The sequence below is a fragment of the Physella acuta genome, unplaced genomic scaffold (assembly GCF_028476545.2).
Source record: "Physella acuta isolate Inbredline_101_S28 unplaced genomic scaffold, ASM2847654v3 ptg001016l, whole genome shotgun sequence".
Classification (NCBI taxonomy): domain Eukaryota; kingdom Metazoa; phylum Mollusca; class Gastropoda; family Physidae; genus Physella; species Physella acuta.
This window is the reverse complement of record NW_026732533.1, coordinates 91,480-112,545: the sequence shown is the minus strand read 5'-3', so window position 1 is coordinate 112,545 and position 21,066 is coordinate 91,480. Positions and strand designations below refer to the sequence as shown.

The window sequence follows — 21,066 nt, the reverse complement described above, 5'->3', positions numbered from 1 at the left end:
AAAATGTGCTGAATTTGCTTTTAGAAGTCCTTAAATGTCTTTCTGGCCCACTGATAAGTCCGGCTGTTGCCATGTTTTACATAGGTCTATGGGTGAAACTTAGGTAGGACATTTAAATGTGGGTAGGACAAATCATACTTAGCTAGGACCTGAAGGTGAGTTTACAAGGCTGACAGGTAAACTAGTACAGCATACTACTATTTCACTTGCCTGGTACCACACAATACCAACTACATTCAAGACTGATACAACATTGATACAAAACTGATAAAAATGATACAAGATAACTAGCTTGATAAAAGACTAGTACAAGTTTGGTACTAGCCTGATACAACATGATACTAGCCTGATAGTAATGATACAACATGATACTAGTCTCATACAACATATTAGCCTGATACAACATGATACTAGCTTGATACAACAATATACTAGCCTGATACAACATGATACTAGCCTGAGACAACATGATACAACATGATATTAGCCTCAAACAACATGATACTAGCCTGAGACAACATGATACAACATGATATTAGCCTCAAACAACGTGATACAACATGATATTAGCCTCAAACAACATGATACTAGCCTGAGACAACATGATACTAGTCTGAGACAAAACTGACCAAAATTTTAAAGTGACCCTCACCTTGTGACAGAACTGGGACTTTGAGACCACCCTCAGCACTCTAAACAAAGATGGCGACGCTGTCGTCACTGGCGACGTCGCATAAACAACTGCCGTGAACTTGTCGCTGGGCGTGTCGCCAGCTGGACCATAATAAAATGGATAGTTGTTGGGAATATCTGACCACTCTGGCAGAACAAAATGGGCGCCTGGGACTGTGTTCCAGTGATAAGATGGACGAACTAGATGTCGATGAATTCGGTTTTTCACAACCTGAAAAATTCACATAAAATTTTTTTTCTTAAATGAAATTATTTCAATTTTTAAATATACATTTGAGTTTTAAAAAAATGAATTGTGCAATCTAATGTCAATCAATGAAACACTTTATTGAAAAAAACATTTAACATTTTTTTTGTTTTAGTTTATTTTCATACAACCACTGTCTACCTTGCTCCACCAGACAAACATCCACCTTGCTCCACCAGACAATTACAGTCCACCTTGCTCCACCAGACACAACATGTCTACCTCACTCCACTTCCCACCTTACTAAACCAGGACATATCCTACTTAATCCATGAGACCACAATCCCCTTTCCTCCACCAGAAAACTATCCATCTTAATCCCCCAGACCACAATCCACCTTACTCCACCAGACGACAATCCACTTTCCTCCACCAGAAAACTATCCATCTTAATACCCCAGACCACAATCCACCTTACTCCACCAGACCACAACCCACCTTACTCCACCAGACAACAATCCACTTTCCTCCACCAGAAAACTATCCATCTTAATACCCCAGACCACAATCCACCTTACTCCACCAGACCACAACCCACCTTACTCCACCAGACCACAACCCACCTTACTCCACCAGACCACAACCCACCTTACTCCACCAGACCACAACCCACCTTACTCACCAGACCAAGTTTACAGCTTACTCCACCAGACTAAAATCCACCTTTAACTACACCAGACCACAATCCACCTTGAACTTCCTCCACCAGACCACAACCCACACTACTCCACCATCTACCCATAACATCACCCCACCAGTATCCACCAAGCAGTAACCCCCAGCCACCAGACTTACCTCTATAACGGTATTGATGATTTTATCAACAGAAGAAAAGTAAGCTTCCCATATGAGCTGGCACTGCTGTCTCATGGCCAGGATTTTACTTTGTTTAATGGAGTGGACGATCACAGGCACCTACAAGACATGGAAACAAAAACCAGGATTTTACTTTGTTTAATGGAGTGGACGATCACAGGCACCAACAAAATATGGAAACAAAAACTGGTGTCAACACATTTTAACGCCCATCAAATATTTATTGTATAATACGTTTTTGTTTTACATTTTGGCAGCTGTCTTTATATATACATTTCTTGTCAATATTTCTATAGATGCAAATATAAATGCTTTAGGATTAGATTTAAAATTCAATAGTTTTCAGTGCCCCCGGGAACAAAAAAAAATATGTGAAAGAAAACCTGGTTCGTGTAATCCCCACTTATTCTTGTGTAGTGCTAATCTTTAATTAGTCTACAATTATGCAGTTAACCTTTCACCTTTAGTTGAAGTGAGGTCTCACATTCTGGGTAAAGTGCATTTTTTTTAACCCTTAACAAGTTACATAGGGCATTTCACATGGTCGTAGTTGGTGCAACATAAACACGTTTGATCTAACACGTGCACTTGTGACTGCACTTATTGACTTAAGGTTGACTTATCTTGATGACTTCTCCCTGAACCAACATCCCCCTCTCATAAAGCCACGCATTTTTTTAAAAGATACATCCCATGCTGGCTGATAAAAAGGACCAGAAATTCAAGCGGCAATTTTTTTTTTATTCCCATTAATAAACTTCGAGATAACGCTATAAGGCAGGCATTATTTTCTGGGAACAAATTTTTCCATGACACCGGATCTATTTTTAGCGTTGAGGTTAGCATGACTTGACTAAGTGCTCTTCTCGTATGAAATACATTTTGTTCTAATAACATCAGCATAGGCTTTCTATACAAACATTTAGAATCTAAATCTAGTTGATAGAAAATATCTAGGGTTATGTTTAATTAAGCCAGTTCTAAAACAATCTCCTGCTAAAAATAATTTACACGGAAGCTCTTGGGACTAGTGGATAGCCAACTTGCAGTGACGTTTACACAACCAAAATACTTATTTCTGTTTGAAGGCAAGTAGTAATGTAGGTAGGGGTGTAACTGTAAGAGAGGCACTGGAGAGGTAGGGGGCAGAGTTTCTTCCAGGCATCTCTTCGGGGGGGGGGGGCCTTTATATTTATATTTATATAGTAAACATACACTTTTACTAGTGCCCCCCCCCCCCCCCGAAAATATCAAGTGCCCCCCCCCCCCGAAAATATCAAGTGCCCCCCCCCCCAATATGTCCAAACGATAATTCAACAAGTAGATTTCTCTTTTGTTATATATTCTTTTACTTTCATCGAGTAAAGAATGATAAAGTCCTATATGCGATTAATTATACTGTAGAATTCTATATATCTAACAACTCCCCCCCCCCCCCATACACAGACTGCCTCATACACATGGAGTCAGGTCAAAAGATCACAGCTTGTTATGTTGCTCATACACCATCTTATCTATTACATTTGCTCCTCTAGCATGTAAGGAAACATAAAAAAAAATTGCACTAGTTGAGGATAAAGTAGTTTGTTTTGTTTACACACATAAAAAAATTAAACGCTGCAATACGCCCGTGTAATGACTGCCCAACAGGTGACTGGTTTATTCAAGTGTTTTACGGCGGGTATTAAATCCAGGTGCGCCACAGGTATCCAACCACCTTCCTAAACTACAAGAAACGGTGAGAGAGGTTGAGAACATTACCTCCCAAATACAGAGGCGTAGCGAGGGGTGGCGGGGGTGCGGATTGCACCGGGTGACACCATTTAGGGGGGTGACACCAAGGTAAAAAATAGCAAAATATATAGAGAAAAATGATAATTCCACTTAATTAAGTGATTAATTCGAGTGTTAAATAGTCTTTTAAGAGTGCAAATCGAAAGTTTGAGGGAGGGGGGGGGGTGCAAATCGAAAGCTTGTCCCCGGGAAGGGTCGATACGCCTCTGGGGGGTGACACCATTAAGTGCCGCACCGGGTGACACCCGACCTCGCTACGCCACTGTCCTTATAGCCCGCACGTACCTAATCAAAAGCACAAAACTAAATATATCAGGGTGGGGGTTGGGTTTATCAGGCATTATGAGACATATGGAGAATGGCTGTGTCGTAGTCGCCCCCCCCCCCCCCCCTCCACCCCAGTAGGCGAAGTTTAAATAGACCGATGGAATCCCTTTAGCCCAGAAGACAATACCCCCAAAAACACCTAATTTTATCTTCAAAATGAACAAAAACTCAATTTTTTTGCCTACACCAAGTCCCACAAACTTTAGCCCCCTCCCCTTAAAAACGCATAATACCCCAAATCTTCACCCCCCCCCCCCCCCCAGCAACTTTTAGCCCCAGACCTGGCCCGATGTCCTATGTCGCGCGGCTGATCAGCCACAGATGCGGTCAAGCGGTGACCACAGAGTGTAATCCCAACACCACACCGCCCGGATCGGCTCATAAAACATGCAAGCTACATTAAATGGACACCTAGGGGAGCTCACTCTTAACGTTTGATTGATTCGTCAGTCGCCCCTTGGGGAGGAACGCGGCCATTCTTCATACGTCTCATAATGCCACATAAACCCTGCCCCACCCTCATATTTTTACCATCTTCATATGCTCCATAATGCCACATAAACCCTAACCCACCCTTATATTTTTTACCATCTTCAATGACCCGAAATCCCAATTTCCCCCCCCCCCCCCACACACACACAATCCCACCCTAATATATTTACAGAAAGTGTTTTAAAACAATTTAAAACTAACATTATTTTGATTCATCACAATGTTGTATCGCTGGGTCAGACATACCCCATCAATCCGGTTCATATTTTTTTAGATAAAACGGACACAAACCTTAACACTGGCCCAGTTGTAAACTTTTACATCCACGATGTTTCAAATTAATTTGATACATCTAAAATAATTCAGAAATAACTTGAATATCAAAACATTAATTTAAATACAGTAGGTTAATAATTATCAATGTAACTAGGTTAGATCTTCGTCAAAACGGGGTGGGGGGGGGGGGGGGGGGGGGGGAGAGAGAGAGACGACGACTAATCCCAAAATTCGGATCATTTATTTTTCTTCAATGGTTGATGGTCAAATCTTTAACACAGGAGTACTGAACTGGTTCATAGTTTGATATTTATAAGCTTTAAAAAAATCTATGATACTTGTAACAACCTACGGCCATCGTTAGATAACTTCTACAGAATAAAAAGCGTCCATGTGACAACGTTATTGAACGTGCAATGAAAGGCAGAAATATTTTTTTTTAAAAATACAGTGTCTTACAATGTTAAATGGCTTAAACCGAATCAACAGACACAGAGAGATTTGAACCCGTGGCCTCTGGTGTCTGGGGGACAATGACCTCATCACTACACCACACAATGTTGAATGGCTTATACCGAATCAACACAGACAAGAGAGATTTGAACCCGTGGCCTCTGATGTATGATGACCTAATCACTACACCACACAATGTTGAATGGCTTATACTGAATCAACACAGACAAGAGAGATTTGAACCCGTGGCCTCTGATGTATGATGACCTAATCACTACACCACACAATGTTAAATGGCTTATACCGAATCAACACAGACAAGAGAGATTTGAACCCGTGGCCTCTGATGTATGATGACCTAATCACTACACCACACAATGTTAAATGGCTTATACTGAATCAACACAGACAAGAGAGATTTGAACCCGTGGCCTCTGATGTATGATGACCTAATCACTACACCACACAATGTTAAATGGCTTATACCGAATCAACACAGACAAGAGAGATTTGAACCCGTGGCCTCTGGTGTCTGATGACCTCATCACTACACCACACGATGTTGAATGGCTTATACCGAATCAACACAGACAAGAGAGATTTGAACCCGTGGCCTCTGATGTATGATGACCTAATCACTACACCACACAATGTTGAATGGCTTATACCGAATCAACACAGACAAGAGAGATTTGAACCCGTGGCCTCTGGTGTCTGATGACCTCATCACTACACCACACAATGTTGAATGGCTTATACCGAACCAACACAGACAAGAGAGATTTGAACCCGTGGCCTCTAGTGTCTGGGGGACAATGACCTCAACATGCACCCCCCTCTAACCGATCTTGCTAACCTAATCAACACGACATTGACATAAACCAGGACCGATCTATCCCTCCCCCCACCATTTCCATTGCTAATGACTCCAAGTTAAGTCCGCTAAACCCAGGCACCGCTAATTTAATTGTCACGTGACCTAGCCATCTAGCCAGGTCCGAGACCAACAACTTCCGGTCACGATAAAGAGATGGGAAAAAAACAACAACAACCCTTGCTTTGAAACAGTAAACTGAGATCTTTGAGTGCAGCCAAATATAAATAGCATCACTCGGCGCCTAGCTGGTGCGTAACTTGAGTCGGTGCGCAAATTGTGTGAACGAACCTACGGGGGTAGTTGCTTCACCTCAAGAAAACGTTGTTTTTTTTTCAAAATTGTTGCACATGCGATGGGGGGGAAACGTGAGGTGGAGAAATTTATGATCCTAACTAAAAATAGACGCGAATGTGGTATGTTAGTCCTAATTCTGTAATCATAAATGTTGCGATAACTGCATTTATATAACCAGCCAACTGTCCAATGTCTTCAAATGATCACACGCTGATCAATGTGTATAACCAGACAGTGGTCAAATCTCTTTAAATGCCTACTGAATACTAAACCTGCATCGAGTTAATTACCGCAATTTTAATTAAAAGTCCCCCGTTAATTAAAACACGTCAAAAACTCGTCAAATTCGCTACCTGCTTTATTTTTCAATAACAAACCCTAATGAGCCACGTCGCCAACCTCTCGTGACCTACATCCCCCCACCCCCCACCATAAAATATTTTATAACCAATCGATAGCGAGTGAGTACCCTCGTGCTGTCCACGTGCATCCCAGTGATAAAGGGTGGCCTGGTGTGGTCCACTCGTAACTGTCGCTCTAAAACCGTTTGGTGAGCACCACTCAACTGTCAGTCACGTGATGGGGTAGGGTTGGGGGGGGGGGGGTGATCAAAGCAGGCAGGTGTGTCTTGACGTGAGTGTCGTTAAATTCGCTCTCGTGATTTGTGTCACGTGATGTGTCTTGATACGAGCGTCTAGTTTCGTATGTGTGTCTTCAAGTGATGTGTGTCTTGATACGAGTTTCTAGATTTGTATGGGTGTCTTCATGTGTGTGTGTCTTGATGTATGTGTTTTTATGTATGTGTCTTAATAAGATTTTCTTAACATATGTGTCTTGATGCATGTGTCTATGTGTTTTGATGTATGTGTGTCTTGATACGAGTGTCTAGTTTTGTATTTGTGTCTTGATGTTTGTGTGTTTATGTATTTGTGTCTTGATGTGTGTGTTTTTTTAAATGTGTCTTTATACGTTTTTCTTAACATGTGTGTCTTGATAAATGTGTCTTAATGTAAATGTTTTGATGTATGTGTATTTTAATGTGCGTGTGTCTTGATGTATGTGTCTTTTTTATGTGTGTGTGTGTTTCAGTGGCGTCGCTAGGTCGGGTGTCAACTGGTGCGGCACCTCATGGTGTCACCACCCCCTCCCCCCGAAAAAAATTAATTGTCACCCCCTCCCATTTTGCTTAATGGCGTCAATATGTGCGCACATTATATTAATCCACCAATTCATTTATGTGGGAAAAGTATAGTTTTCATCGTAAATTATTAGATTATGGTTGACTTTCCAGTTATTCAAAATACTCAACAAAAAAATTTTCTTCTGTAAAGCTTGTAATTGATGTTACACTTACCTGCCATCCCCCCTCTGGTGATAGTTTTAAAGTGTGCACAGTTAATACTAAAGATGTTTATCTATAGTCAGTTATTAATATAGGTGGATTAACTAACTGAACTGGCAAAAAGCATATTTCTCCTATATATTCTGCAACTTTCGCCAAGGTGTCACCCCATAAATGGTGTCACCTGGTGCGGTCCGCACCCCCGCCCCCGCCTCGCAACGCCTCTGATGTGTTTTTGATAAGTTTTTCTTAACATGTGTCTTCATAAATGTATCTTTATGTATGTTGCCTCGGTGTATGTGTGTCTTTATGTATGTGTGTCTAAAGGTGTCGTGAAAAGTCAGTTTTGGCATAAATACAAGTGATGTGTCTTGATGTGCAGCTTCACAAGGTCACCTTGACCTTGGTGTCTCATCGCGTGTCAAAGCGACACGGATATCGTGACCACAATGTTACAATTATCAGCACGGAATTAATTAATCTAATTAATAATTTTATTAATTTATTTAATTAAATCCCCATAACCCATTATTAATCGGAAGTTGTTTTTTTTTGTCAAATCAGAAAATACTCCGATAGAATTTTTTAAAAAAACCTCATCATCCCCCCCCCTCATCACCCCCCCCCCCCCTCCCCACCCAAACCTTCCCAACATAAAGAAGTTTTTTGTTTCGTAAGGCAACAATAGGGACACTTGTCTATTTATTATCCAATCAGGGGAGATGACTCCCATGAATAATTCGCTCCAATGAGATCGAGGCTCGGCGTTGTTGGATTCCATTCATAAAGGTCAGCTTCAACCAAAGCTAGAATTGGCGGGAGGTCGTCTGGTTATTTTAACCAGACATTCTGTTGTTTGAGAGGTGGGGAGGGAGGGGGAGGAGAAGAAATTTTGATTTTTGTATTAGGGCATTCAGGAGACATGGGAATATGGGTATATGTAGCGGGAATCACGTGGTACATACAGGTAGAGGGAGTCACGTGCTATAGTTAACGGGAGTCACGTGCTATGGTTAACGGGAGTCACGTGCTATGGTTAACGGGAGTCACGTGCTATGGTTAACGGGAGTCACGTGCTATGGTTAACGGGAGTCACGTGCTATGGTTAACGGGAGTCACGTGGTACAGGTATAGGGAGTCACGTTCTATAGTTAACGGGAGTCACGTTCTATAGTTAACGGGAGTCACGTGCTATGGCTAACGGGAGTCACGTGCTATGGTTAACGGGAGTCACGTGCTATAGTTAACGGGAGTCTCGTGCTGTGGTTAACGGGAGTCACGTGCTATAGTTAAACGGGAGTCACGTGCTATAGTTAACGGGAGTCTCGTGCTGTGGTTAACGGGAGTCACGTGCTATAGTTAAACGGGAGTCACGTGCTATAGTTAACGGGAGTCACGTGCTATAGTTAACGGGAGTCACGTGCTATAGTTAACGGGAGTCACGTGGTAAGAACACGAGTCAAGAGCAAGATCTATTTGTGCCGACACGTCCATGGCAACTGCGTGTCTTCTAGGGTAGAAAGATGGTAGTTTATTGCTGCTAGAGAGACCAGAGGTCAGTGGACGCCTTCTGTGATGGTTGACGGTCACCTCACCAGCGGCCTGAGTTGTAGTGGTTGGGCAGCGAGACTTCCGTCAGGCCGACTGGACAGTTAGGCCAAGTGGACAGTCAAGTCAATTCGACAATCAGGCCAACTGGACAGTCAAGTCAACTGGACAGTCAAGTCAGCTAGACAGTCAAGTCAATTCGACAATCAGGCCAACTGGACAGTCAAGTCAACTGGACAGTCAAGTCAGCTAGACAGTCAAGTCAATTCGACAATCAGGCCAACTGGACAGTCAAGTCAACTGGACAGTCAAGTCAACTGGACAGTCAAGTCAACTGGACAGTCAAGTCAATTCGACAGTCAAGTAAATTCGACAATCAGGCCAACTGGACAGTCAAGTGAACTGGACAGTCAGGCCAACTGGACAGTCAAGTCAACTGGACAGTCAAGTCAATTCGACAGTCAAGTCAATTCGACAATCAGGCCAACTGGACAGTCAAGTCAACTGGACAGTCAGGCCAACTGGACAGTCAAGTCAACTGGACAGTCAAGTCAACTGGACAGTCAAGTCAATTCGACAATCAGGCCAACTGGACAGTCAAGTCAACTGGACAGTCAAGTCAATTCGAGAGTCAAGTAAATTCGACAGTCAAGTAAATTCGACAATCAGGCCAACTGGACAGTCAAGTCAACTGGACAGTCAAGTCAACTGGACAGTTAGTCAAAATTTATGTAGAGGATAGGAGAGACAAAGGCAACATTTATGTAGAGGATAGGAGAGACAAAGGCAAAATTTATGTAGAAGATAGGAGAGACAAAGTCAACATTTATGTAGAGGATAGGAGAAACAAAGTCAACATTTATGTAGAGGATAGGAGAGACAAAGGCAACATTTATGTAGAGGATAGGAGAAACAAAGTCAACATTTATGTAGAGGATAGGAGAGACAAAGGCAACATTTATGTAGAGGATAGGAGAGACAAAGGCAACATTTATGTAGAGGATAGGAGAGACAAATGCAACATTTATGTAGAGAGGCAAAGGCAACATTTATGTAGAGGATAGGAGAGACAAAGGCAACATTTATGTAGAGGATAGGAGAGACAAAGGCAACATTTATGTAGAGGATAGGAGAGACAAAGGCAACATTTATGTAGAAAGGCAAAGGCAACATTTATGTAAAAAGCTATTTCAACCCCCATAAAGCCTTCACCGTCTCAATTTGACGTCACGGCCCCCGAGTCGGGATGTGTTATCTTTGTTGAGCGATTGACGAGAGCGTCTGTGCAGTCACAGGCAGCAACACAAAAAAAAACCAGATCTACCCGGGGTGGAGGCTTCTTCTGCTGTGAGAGCAATCACAGCCGGCTAAAAATAGAACACGTGGCGTGATTGGAACAGGTTGCTTGCTCGTGTTTTTTTTTTCCTTTTTGTTTTTCTACTCACCTGCAAAGTGCAGACTCGGTTGTATTGAATGCGATAATTTTTTAACGAGTTAATTAATTTTATCTATCTGACTGTCGGATGACTACAGCTGTCTAGGCCGTTAAAGAATGTCTACCCCCTCCCCCCGACCTTTAAACGATGGGTACGCCCTCTCCAAGGGCAATAAGTCAGGTTTTATTTCAATCGAAGTGATTTTAGATTTACATTTAATTTCCTAATTGATTTAAACAATAGATTAAAATGTCTTGATTGGTTTATTTTAGAATTTTAAAACAAGTTAAAAGTCCAAAGAAAGTTAACAAAAAAGCTCCAAGAAAGATAAAAAGTCCCAAGAAAGTTAACAAAAAAGTCCCTAGAAAGTTAACAAAAAAGTCCCTAGAAAGTTAACAAAAAAGTTCCTAGAAAGTTAACAAAAAAGTCCCTAGAAAGTTAACAAAAAAGTCCCAAGAAAGTTAACAAAAAAGTCCCTAGAAAGTTAACAAAAAGGTCCCAAGAAAGTTAACAAAAAAGTCCCAAAAAAGTTAACAAAAAAGTCCCTAGAAAGTTAGCTGAACAAGGAGGCCGATTATATGAATGTCGTCAATTAAAAAACGCACTCTAATACTTATCACCAAGATATCTAAAGATTGAGATCTAAAGGTTGAGAACCACTCATATTTAGACCAGAATATTCATGCTAGACCCTAACCCCATCTTCAGCAATCATCCTTACCCTATCGCCATACAATACGAAAGCACCCAAATGATTACTAAACCATTATTCATAACGTATTACAAAGCCATCGCTTCTAATTAATTTCCTTCATTTCCGCGCTCCCATAATGCTACAGTTTATCCAACTAAGCAAGACGTGTGTTTTGAAAGGCAAATGACGGCAGACGCGTCTATAAATAGCAACAATACTCTCCGCTCCTAAAACGCTTTAATATCCCTAGTGAGGACAGTACTCGGCGGCCGCAGTGAACGAGGGCAGGGCGAGGGTAGGACAGTCTCGAGCACGCATTAGGAGAAATGAGACGGTGAGTCACTGACCATCAGAATATTTGCTCGGGTGGCGGATTGCCACGGGGGCTGAATTGGCATGCACTGAATGGACCGAACCTGACCTCACATTCAACCACGAGCATAACTTAAGGATAAATGATATTAAACAATTGCTTATGGCTACGGATACATATATTAATGAGTAAATAGAAGAATATAACAATAAGTATTATTAATTTTATTATTATCATTATTACCACAATATATATTTTCATTTTATTGTTATCATTAAAAAACACTTTCTACTATTACAGAAGCCAAGTAATTATTTAAAAAAAAAAAAAAACCCACCCATGTTTTAAATGACCATTGTGAGTACGGTCACCCGAGGCGTGAGGGTACTCATTAGGGTCAGTAAATGATGGACGGCCATAAATCCATACATGGCATGCTGGGCTTCAAGTCTGAGGTGGTAATGATGGAAAGGAGGGTGGGGGAGGGCGGGGGATGCCAGAAATAATAAGAGGAAACAGCGGACCCATCGACCGAACTTGTGTATAGACCGGCGGACTAAACAGCGGTCAGTGGCTGACCAGGTCAGCCTTAGAGTAGTCCGGGTCTCCAGTGTGGCCTTAGCCGACCCTAGAGTCTCGAAGACCCCTAGAAGTGGCCCTGATTACTGTAACCATGGTGACACAAGTGGCCAAGCCATACTCCTTTCTTGTTATCCTGGCTAACATATCGGCCTTAAGCGTGGACTGATTGCTATATAGGCCTATATCTATATCTCTCCATATATATTTATATCTCTCCATATATATATATATATATGTGTGTGTGTGTGTGTGTGTGTGTGTATGTGGGGGGGGGGGGGGGGGGGGGTGGCTCGAATGGCCCAATGAAAAACGAATGGACGCTCCGTCTTACAGATTGACTGGGGCTTGGCTTAACAAAAGCCATCCCTTCGTGTGAATAGCATCTTTTCGCCGTGTGAATAGCATCTTGCCGCGTGTGAATAGCAAGGAGCAGAATTTATTGTCAGGGCCCGGGCGAGTAAACGCGAAAAATAACGGCAATGTAATTGAAGAGGACGTACGAGAGAGCAAGCGAGGGTGGGGCGGGCGCGAGTGTTGGAAGGTTCTAGAAATAATGAAATGTTGGTGTCTGGGATTCAATCAGACGTCTCTTATCCCAGACGTCAATCAGACATGGAGTAGAAAGGATATGGAAATCTCCAGCCGCTGAGGTGAGAAGCTGTGAGCTCGTATTTTTTGGTCAAAGAAACAACTCGTGGGGGGGGGGGGGGGTAGTACGATATCAGCACGGCCGAGGTGGTTAAGTCATACAAATTTACATAGACATACTCTATTGTGTGTATGGGGGGGGGGGTGGTATGACAACACGGCCGAGGATAGTTTAATCATACACATTTACATAGACATACACTATTGTGTTTGGGGGGTTATGTGTGAGTCATAGACATACACTATTGGGGGGGGGGGGGTATGTGTGAGTCATTGCGTACTGAAGACTTTGGACAATAAGGAGGACAGCGTGACAGCTATTTATAGTGACAGGTCCAAGTGTCTACTAATGAAGTGGTGTCTGATGCTAATTAAATTGGGCGGGAGTCGGGTTCATAGTTTGTGTTTGTCAAGTGATGATGTGTCGAGTACATTCAACACAAGAGAAACACAGCAACATCTACGATAGTGACACGTCATTAAAGCACGGGGTACTCAAAACATGCATTTAAATGTTTTTTTAAATAAAACTATTTATATGAGGAAGAGGAAAATAGAAGGACATAAAGCAATAAAGAACGGGATAAATAAATGTAAAAAAAATTAAAAAAAATAATAATACACAATTAAGCCAGGCATGATGTTGATAATTATCGTCTGCCATAAGTTTTCATTTGAATTAACTCCCCTTAATTATTTACTGAGTAGACACGTGATCACTAAATAAAGGGACGGCACCCCCCCCCCCCCGCTCCCCCTAGAAGCAACATCTTTGACGAGATATTAAAAGCAATCTCCAATCAATTGCTGCCGGCAGGGGAAATAACTCATTTAGCTGCTGTCACAATCAGAGCCCCATGTTAAGAAGTGCCTTCACCTTGCGGCGCCTAATGAAATTACTGCTCAGTCTCCCCCGTCCGCCGTGCCCTCGCCACCCCCCTCGTCTCCTGATGCTGTCCTACCAAGATTAGCTGTGTTACCGGGAGGGGTGGATGGTGATCTACGTACAAACGGGGGCGTTAAGTGGGTTTATTCTGGGTAGCGACTAGTTAGTGATAGAGATGTAGGGTGAAGACTTGATGGCGAAACGTAGAACATGTTCGAGGTAGGGGATTATAGTGAACAAAACAAATAGGAGAGTAATTATTGAAAACTATAATAAACGTTAATTTAAAAGAAAAATTATACAGCTGACTGTCAAGGTGCAAATGTGATAATTGTGGGTGTGTGTGTGCGGGGGGGAGGGGGAGGAGGGGGGATTAATCAGGGTTTTGATTACAGTCATAAGACGTGAAGGCGTTGGGCATGTGAAATGTACAGGTGTACAGGTGGATTGTACAGATGGAGTGTACATGTGAAGTGTACAGGTGAAATGTACAGGTGAAATGTACGTAGTCTTGAAGTATACCTGGACATGAGGTATACCCGGAAGTTACGTAGATAAAGTGTACCTGGACTTAAGATGAGAAATACCTGGACGGAAGGTGTAGTATACCTTGATATGAAGTATACCTATAAGTGAAGTGTTCCTAAAAGTGAGGTATACCTGGACATGCAATGAAGTGTACCTGTATCAGTATCGACGAGCCAACCTGTACGTACCTGTATCAATATTGACGAGACAGCCTGTACGTACCTGTATCAGTATTGACGAGACAGCCTGTACGTACCTGTATCAGTATTGACGAGACAGCCTGTACGTACCTGTATCAGTACTGACGAGACAGCCTGTACGTACCTGTAGCAACAGCCTCTCGTCCGCCCACACGACAGCGCTGTTCCAGTCAATGACCTCCGAAAACGGAAGTTCGTATCCGTTACTCAACAGCACAGGTATACAAGTCGCTTGCAAACTTTCTAAAAACCTGAGAGGGGGAAAAAAAAGTAAATTAAAGCTGGTTTTAAAAAACAGGTAATTGAATTTTAATTAAATTATTTAAAGTGTAGTGTAAAACGTCAAAATCACTCAACGGCTTATTAATATCAATACTGTGGCTGGAAAACAAAAATAAATATTCATTAAGAAATCGATTCCCAGGGGATTGAACAACATCAGGACATGTATTCACAAGATGAAGTATCGATACCGTTGACAGAGTTAAAGAATTTATTAATAGTTCCAGCAGGCAAACTAAGGAGAAATGTATAGCTGTCAAGGCAGGATATGTATAGCTGTCAGGTCTGGGTATGTATAGCTGTCAGGGCAGGATATGTATAGCTGTCATGGCAGTATATGTATAGCTGTATAGGCAGGATATGTATAGCTGTCAGGACAGGTTATGTATAGCTGTCAGGACAGGATATGTATAGCTGTCAGGGCAGGATATGTATAACTGTCATGGCAGGATATGTATAGCTGTCAGAACAGGATATGTTTAGCTGTCAGGATATGTATAGCTGTCAAGGCAGGATATGTATAGCTGTCATGGCAGGATATGCAAACTATAACGGCAGGCACGTGTAAGAACGTGTACAGATAGATGGACAGAGTTGGTACTTTCTAGACACGACGAGCTACATGTCGAGGGCTGTAACATCTCAGTAACAACGAGATGCACCGTGAAGCGGTTGCCATTCAAAGCTTATTCTTGTCTATCACAGCTTAACACATCGACCACTTTTTAAACACCGGAGCCTCTAATCATAACCTGTGATCTTAATCCAACCCTAATCCTGACATCACGTGTATATACATCGCTTCCTATGATAGATATCGCTTTTTAAACCACAACCACCCAAAATAGCTTGTTGGCGTCACTTCTGACTTTAGTAATACGAGTCAAGTGGACATTCTGGACATTGTCTATACAGTACGTCAGATAAATAATTAATTAAAAACCGTTTACTGATTCGGCTTTCTTTTTTTTTCAAAATTATACCTTTTAACAACTGCATCAAGCTAACTCAAGAGCTGTCACTAAAACCTACAAACTGACAGCACACCTTGAGTCAAGAGCATGTCACTTAAACCCACAGCCAACCCTACAACTGAATCAAGAACGTCAGCAAAAGCCACATCCCAACATACAACTGAACCAAAAACGTCAGTAAAACCCACAGCCCTGCCTACAACTTCCTTAAGAACATGCCAGTAAAAACCACAGCCCACCCTCCAACTGAACCAAGAACGTCAGTAAAACCTACATCCCACCCTACGAGTGAACCAAGAACATGCCAGTAAAATCCACCCTACAACTGCACCAAGAACATGCCAGTAAAACCCACCCTCCAAGTGAATGAACCCAGGCCATGTGCCGTCTCTGGTTACCTCTCGTGTATCAGCCTGTCAACAACGTGATCAAACCACGAGCCTGGAGCCGAGGTCTCCAGCCCGGCCAATACTTGCTCTGCTCCATGCAATAATGGATTTCCAGCTTATGTAAACTGTCAGTGTGGTTATCTGCCCTTGTCTTCTTGCATTAAAAAAATCTATTTTCCGCCTGCCAAGCGTCGCGCTAGGGGTGAGGAGGGAGGGGTGTATATGATTTACCAGGGGTGGGGTAAGAGGTTGTTTGATCAGTTTGGGGGTAGGGTGAAGGTAGGGTGTATATGAGATCCGCTTGGGAAATTGTGAGGTTGTGTGGGTATGTAATACACCGGGGGGGGGGGGGGGGGGGGGTACATGATCCACTAGGGTAAAATAGCGGGGGGGGGGGTGCTTATGATAATCGGGAATAGGGTAAGGGGTTATTTGTTAAGTGTGGGACGGGGTGAAGATGATTTTTGTATATGATCCGCCCCCCGGGAGGGGGAGGGTGAGTATGTGATCCGCCCATGTGATAGTATTGAAGTCACGTGTTCGTGCCAGAATAACATTCAAGACAAACTCACCCGGAGATTTTTTAAACAATTATTTACACTTGTTATCAACGCCTCCATGCGTATAATTAGAACACGCAAAGTGTATCCCCATTCTTAAATGAAACACAATTCAATGGCAGGCTTTAGTCAGTCGTCCATGTATCAGCCATCCCGTCTATTATGTAAGACCGGATTTAATGATGGGCTGTGTGTACAGCCAACCTGTTATATGAAATACAATTCAAAGACAGGCTTTTGTCAACCCCTGTTATATGGGGCCGGGCCGAATTCAACGACGGACAGTCTACGTGCACCCCTCTGTTATAGATGTCCCGACAATGTGACGAGTGCTGTCACGTGACATCTTCATGTAAGCTGACCCCGTGTGGTTCACATCACAGGACAGTGCCCCAACTCACTGGACACCCAGTGGACACATGCTGTGACGTCAGTATGGTCACATAAGACTGAGCCACCCTCCTCTGTTTTGGTTAGGTTATCTACTCACGGCTCGCTCGTTGGTCATGTTAGAGCAATAGAGTGGACAGACAACCGCTCGGACAGTGTCGAACACACAAGTGAGCAGAGTGGACATCAACAAAAGTACTTGTGGTCAGTTAGACTCACTATTCGGATAATACACCTAGTGGGTCAAGCACGAGGCAACAAACATCCTGATGTGAACTAAGGGTCAGCTGTGTCGCCATTTTCTTCTACATGTATGAAGTTGTGTTAGGACTAGCGATTGGTCAGTAAGTGGTCAGAGGAAAACACATTCAAAAACATAATACCAAAAAGTCTGTTAATGAGAAAAAAGTGAGACCAATAGACAAACGCGACCAACAAAAAAATGAGACCAAGGAAAAAACGAGACCAAGAAAAAATGTCACCAAGAAACAAGTGAGACCCCAAAAAAAGTGACAAGTCCAATATTGAAACTAATGGGACATGCGAGTGTCGGAGGGGTGGGTTTGCGAGTGAGATCCAGTGTCCATTAAGCGCGCCTCTCCTGGGCTCAAAATATGGCTTTCTGGACATAAAATGACCGGAAGTCCCAGTGGAGCCGGCAAGCTGAATGGCCACACTGATGTACACGTCACTGCCGGACCTAGCTGAGTGAATTATGGGTACTGGTTGACGAGAGAGGTCAATTTAATTACTGGTCAAGGTCGGGTGACGGGAAATGACGCCGTGTTTAAGACAGCTGGACTAATGGATGGACCGTATACGTCCGGGCAGTTTCTTGTTTCAACTCTCTGTCTGTCCCCAATGGTTTTAAGTCAAGTCTAAAACTCTCTAATCCAAATAGTTTTTTAACCCAAATCTAACAACTCTCAAAACCACGTGGTTTTTAAGTTGGTCTATAAACTGTAGTTACTTGGTATTTGAAAAGGTTGATCTTATTTTTTTTTAAATATTCAGTTACTTTGTGCGCCTAGATGCCCGTCCCCCTAGCTGCTGTGCAAGGTGTGGCCCATGTGTCTCTTTTAAGCCAATTAGAATGTTTACGGTATTACGGAATGCTTTAATATTTGAAAGTAGGAGTAGTATTGCGGCCCACAGTGGTCGGTAAAACTTGGCCGAATCGTTGTACAATCAAGGGTTTGACAGTCCGTGACGTCAGGGTTTAGATAGTCCGTGACGTCAGGGATAGGATAGTTCGTGACGTCAGGGATAGGATAGTTCGTGACGTCAGGGATAGGATAGTTCGTGACGTCAGGGATAGGATAGTTCGTGACGTCAGGGTTAGGATAGTTCGTGACGTCAGGGTTTAGATAGTCCGTGAAGTCAGGGATAGGATAGTCCCTGACGTCAGGGATAGGATAGTTCGTGACGTCAGGGATAGGATAGTCCCTGACGTCAGGGATAGGATAGTTCGTGACGTCAGGGATAGGATAGTTCGTGACGTCAGGGATAGGATAGTTCGTGACGTCAGGGATAGGATAGTTCGTGACGTCAGGGATAGGATAGTTCGTGACGTCAGGGATAGGATAGTTCGTGACGTCAGGGTTAGGATAGTTCGTGACGTCAGGGATAGGATATTTCGTGACGTCAGAGTTAGGATAGTTCGTGACGTCAGGGTTTGGATAGTCCGGGACGTCAAGTGTGAAAAGTCTTATGACTACCGACGTTCAGACGAGGTGAGATCATTATACAAAGCGTGTCATGTGATTCGATTGAAAGTATCACACGACTACCATTAATGTGAGGGGTGGTTGAGTGGGGTGGGGAAAGGAGCGGCGGGTGTTAAAAGATGGGCCACACAAACACTACAACGTGAGAAAGAGGTCTAGATACTATTTTTAAATAAAAAGCTGAGTGCTAAGAAACCCCGCACCCCCCCCCCCACCCCACCCTCGGGGCTAACGACGAGTGCATGGAGAGCGTGCAGGAACAGCGAGACCAGGGTGGTGCTGCTCGAGTGGGATCTGAGCCCGTGCCTGTGGTGGTGTGTTTGTTATCGACTCGGCGACTAAGTCAACACTCGCTCGACCATCGGCCTGGGATCAGAAGAACTGGGAGCGAGAACTCAAGTGTAGCGAGCTGGATGGAACGTGAGCACTGAGCGGTGAGGTGTGAGGAGTGAAGCATGGAGTGAAGCATTGAGTGAAGAGTGAAGCAAGGAGTGAAGAGTGAAGCATGGAGTGAAGCATTGAGTGAAGAGTGAAGCATGGAGTGAAGAGTGAAGCATGGAGTGAAGAGTGAAGCATGGAGTGAAGAGTGAAGCATGGAGTGAAGAGTGAAGCATGGAGTGAAGCATGGAGTGAAGAGTGAAGCATGGAGTGAAGCATGGAGTGAAGAGTGAAGCATGGAGTGAAGAGTGAAGCATGGAGTGAAAAGTGAAGCATGGAGTGAAGAGTGAAGCATGGAGTGAAGCATGGAGTGAAGAGTGAAGCATGGAGTGAAAAGTGAAGCATGGAGTGAAGAGTGAAGCATGGAGTGAAGCATGGAGTGAAGCATGGAGTGAAGAGTTAAGCATGGAGTGAAGAGTGAAGCATGGAGTGAAGAGTGAAGCATGGAGTGAAGAGTGAAGCATGGAGTGAAGAGTGAAGCATGGAGTGAAGAGTGAAGCATGGAGTGAAGCATGGAGTGAAGAGTGAAGCATGGAGTGAAGAGTGAAGCATGGAGTGAAGAGTGAAGCATGGAGTGAAGAGTGAAGCATGGAGTGAAGAGTGAAGCATGGAGTGAAGCATGGAGTGAAGAGTGAAGCATGGAGTGAAGAGTGAAGCATGGAGTGAAGAGTGAAGCATTGAGTGAAGAGTGAAGCGTGGAGTGAAGAGTGAAGCGTGGAGTGAAGAGTGAAGCATGGAGTGAAGAGTGAAGCGTGGAGTGAAGAGTGAAGCGTGGAGTGAAGAGTGAAGCATGGAGTGAAGAGTGAAGCATGGAGTGAAGAGTGAAGCATGGAGTGAAGAGTGAAGCAGGGGGTGAAGAGTGAAGCATGGGGTGAAGAGTGAAGCATGGAGTGAAGAGTGAAGCATGGAGTGAAGAGTGAAGCATGGAGTGAAGAGTGAAGCATGGAGTGAAGAGTGAAGCATGGAGTGAAGAGTGAAGCATGGAGTGAAGAGTGAAGCATGGAGTGAAGAGTGAAGCATGGAGTGAAGAGTGAAGCATGGAGTGAAGAGTGAAGCATGGAGTGAAGAGTGAAGCATGGAGTGAAGAATGAAGCATGGAGCGAAGAATGAAGCATGGAGTGAAGTATGGAGTGAAGAGTGAACCATGGAGTGAAGCATGGAGTGAAGAGTGAAGCATGGAGTGAAGCATGGAGTGAAGAGTGAACCATGGAGTGAAGAGTGAAGCATGGAGTGAAGAATGAAGCATGGAGTGAAGAATGAAGCATGGAGTGAAGTATGGAGTGAAGAGTGAAGCATGGAGTGAAGAGTGAAGCATGGAGTGAAGAGTGAAGCATGGAGTGAAGAGTGAAGCATGGAGTGAAGAGTGAAGCATGGAGTGAAGAGTGAAGCATGGAGTGAAGAGTGAAGCATGGAGTGAAGAGTGAAGCATGAAGTGAAGAGTGAAGCATGGAGTGAAGAGTGAAGCATGGAGTGAAGAGTGAAGCATGGAGTGAAGAATGAAGCATGGAGCGAAGAATGAAGCATGGAGTGAAGTATGGAGTGAAGAGTGAACCATGGAGTGAAGCATGGAGTGAAGAGTGAAGCATGGAGTGAAGCATGGAGTGAAGAGTGAACCATGGAGTGAAGAGTGAAGCATGGAGTGAAGAATGAAGCATGGAGTGAAGAATGAAGCATGGAGTGAAGTATGGAGTGAAGAGTGAACCATGGAGTGAAGCATGGAGTGAAGAGTGAAGCATGGAGTGAAGCATGGAGTGAAGAGTGAACTAGCGCATACTTAAGAGGAAAGCAAGGCGTAGATATGCGCTAAGCAGCTCATAGTGGCAAAACATGAATCATAGATAAAGACATTGATATAAAAAA

At 43.4% G+C, this 21,066-nt stretch overlaps 1 protein-coding gene across 1 annotated transcript in view; it reads right to left on the bottom strand.

The window, feature by feature from the left end:
* Positions 1-21,066, bottom strand: part of LOC131954615 (exostosin-1a) — a 76,093-nt gene that overhangs the window by 8,116 nt on the left and 46,911 nt on the right. The window contains exons 3-5 of the mRNA XM_059318392.1: positions 14,571-14,697; positions 1,736-1,855; positions 653-904 (exon numbers count right to left, since the gene is read on the bottom strand). Of these exons, the coding sequence (XP_059174375.1) occupies positions 653-904; positions 1,736-1,855; positions 14,571-14,697 (499 nt within the window). The remainder of the gene's footprint in view (positions 1-652; positions 905-1,735; positions 1,856-14,570; positions 14,698-21,066) is intronic.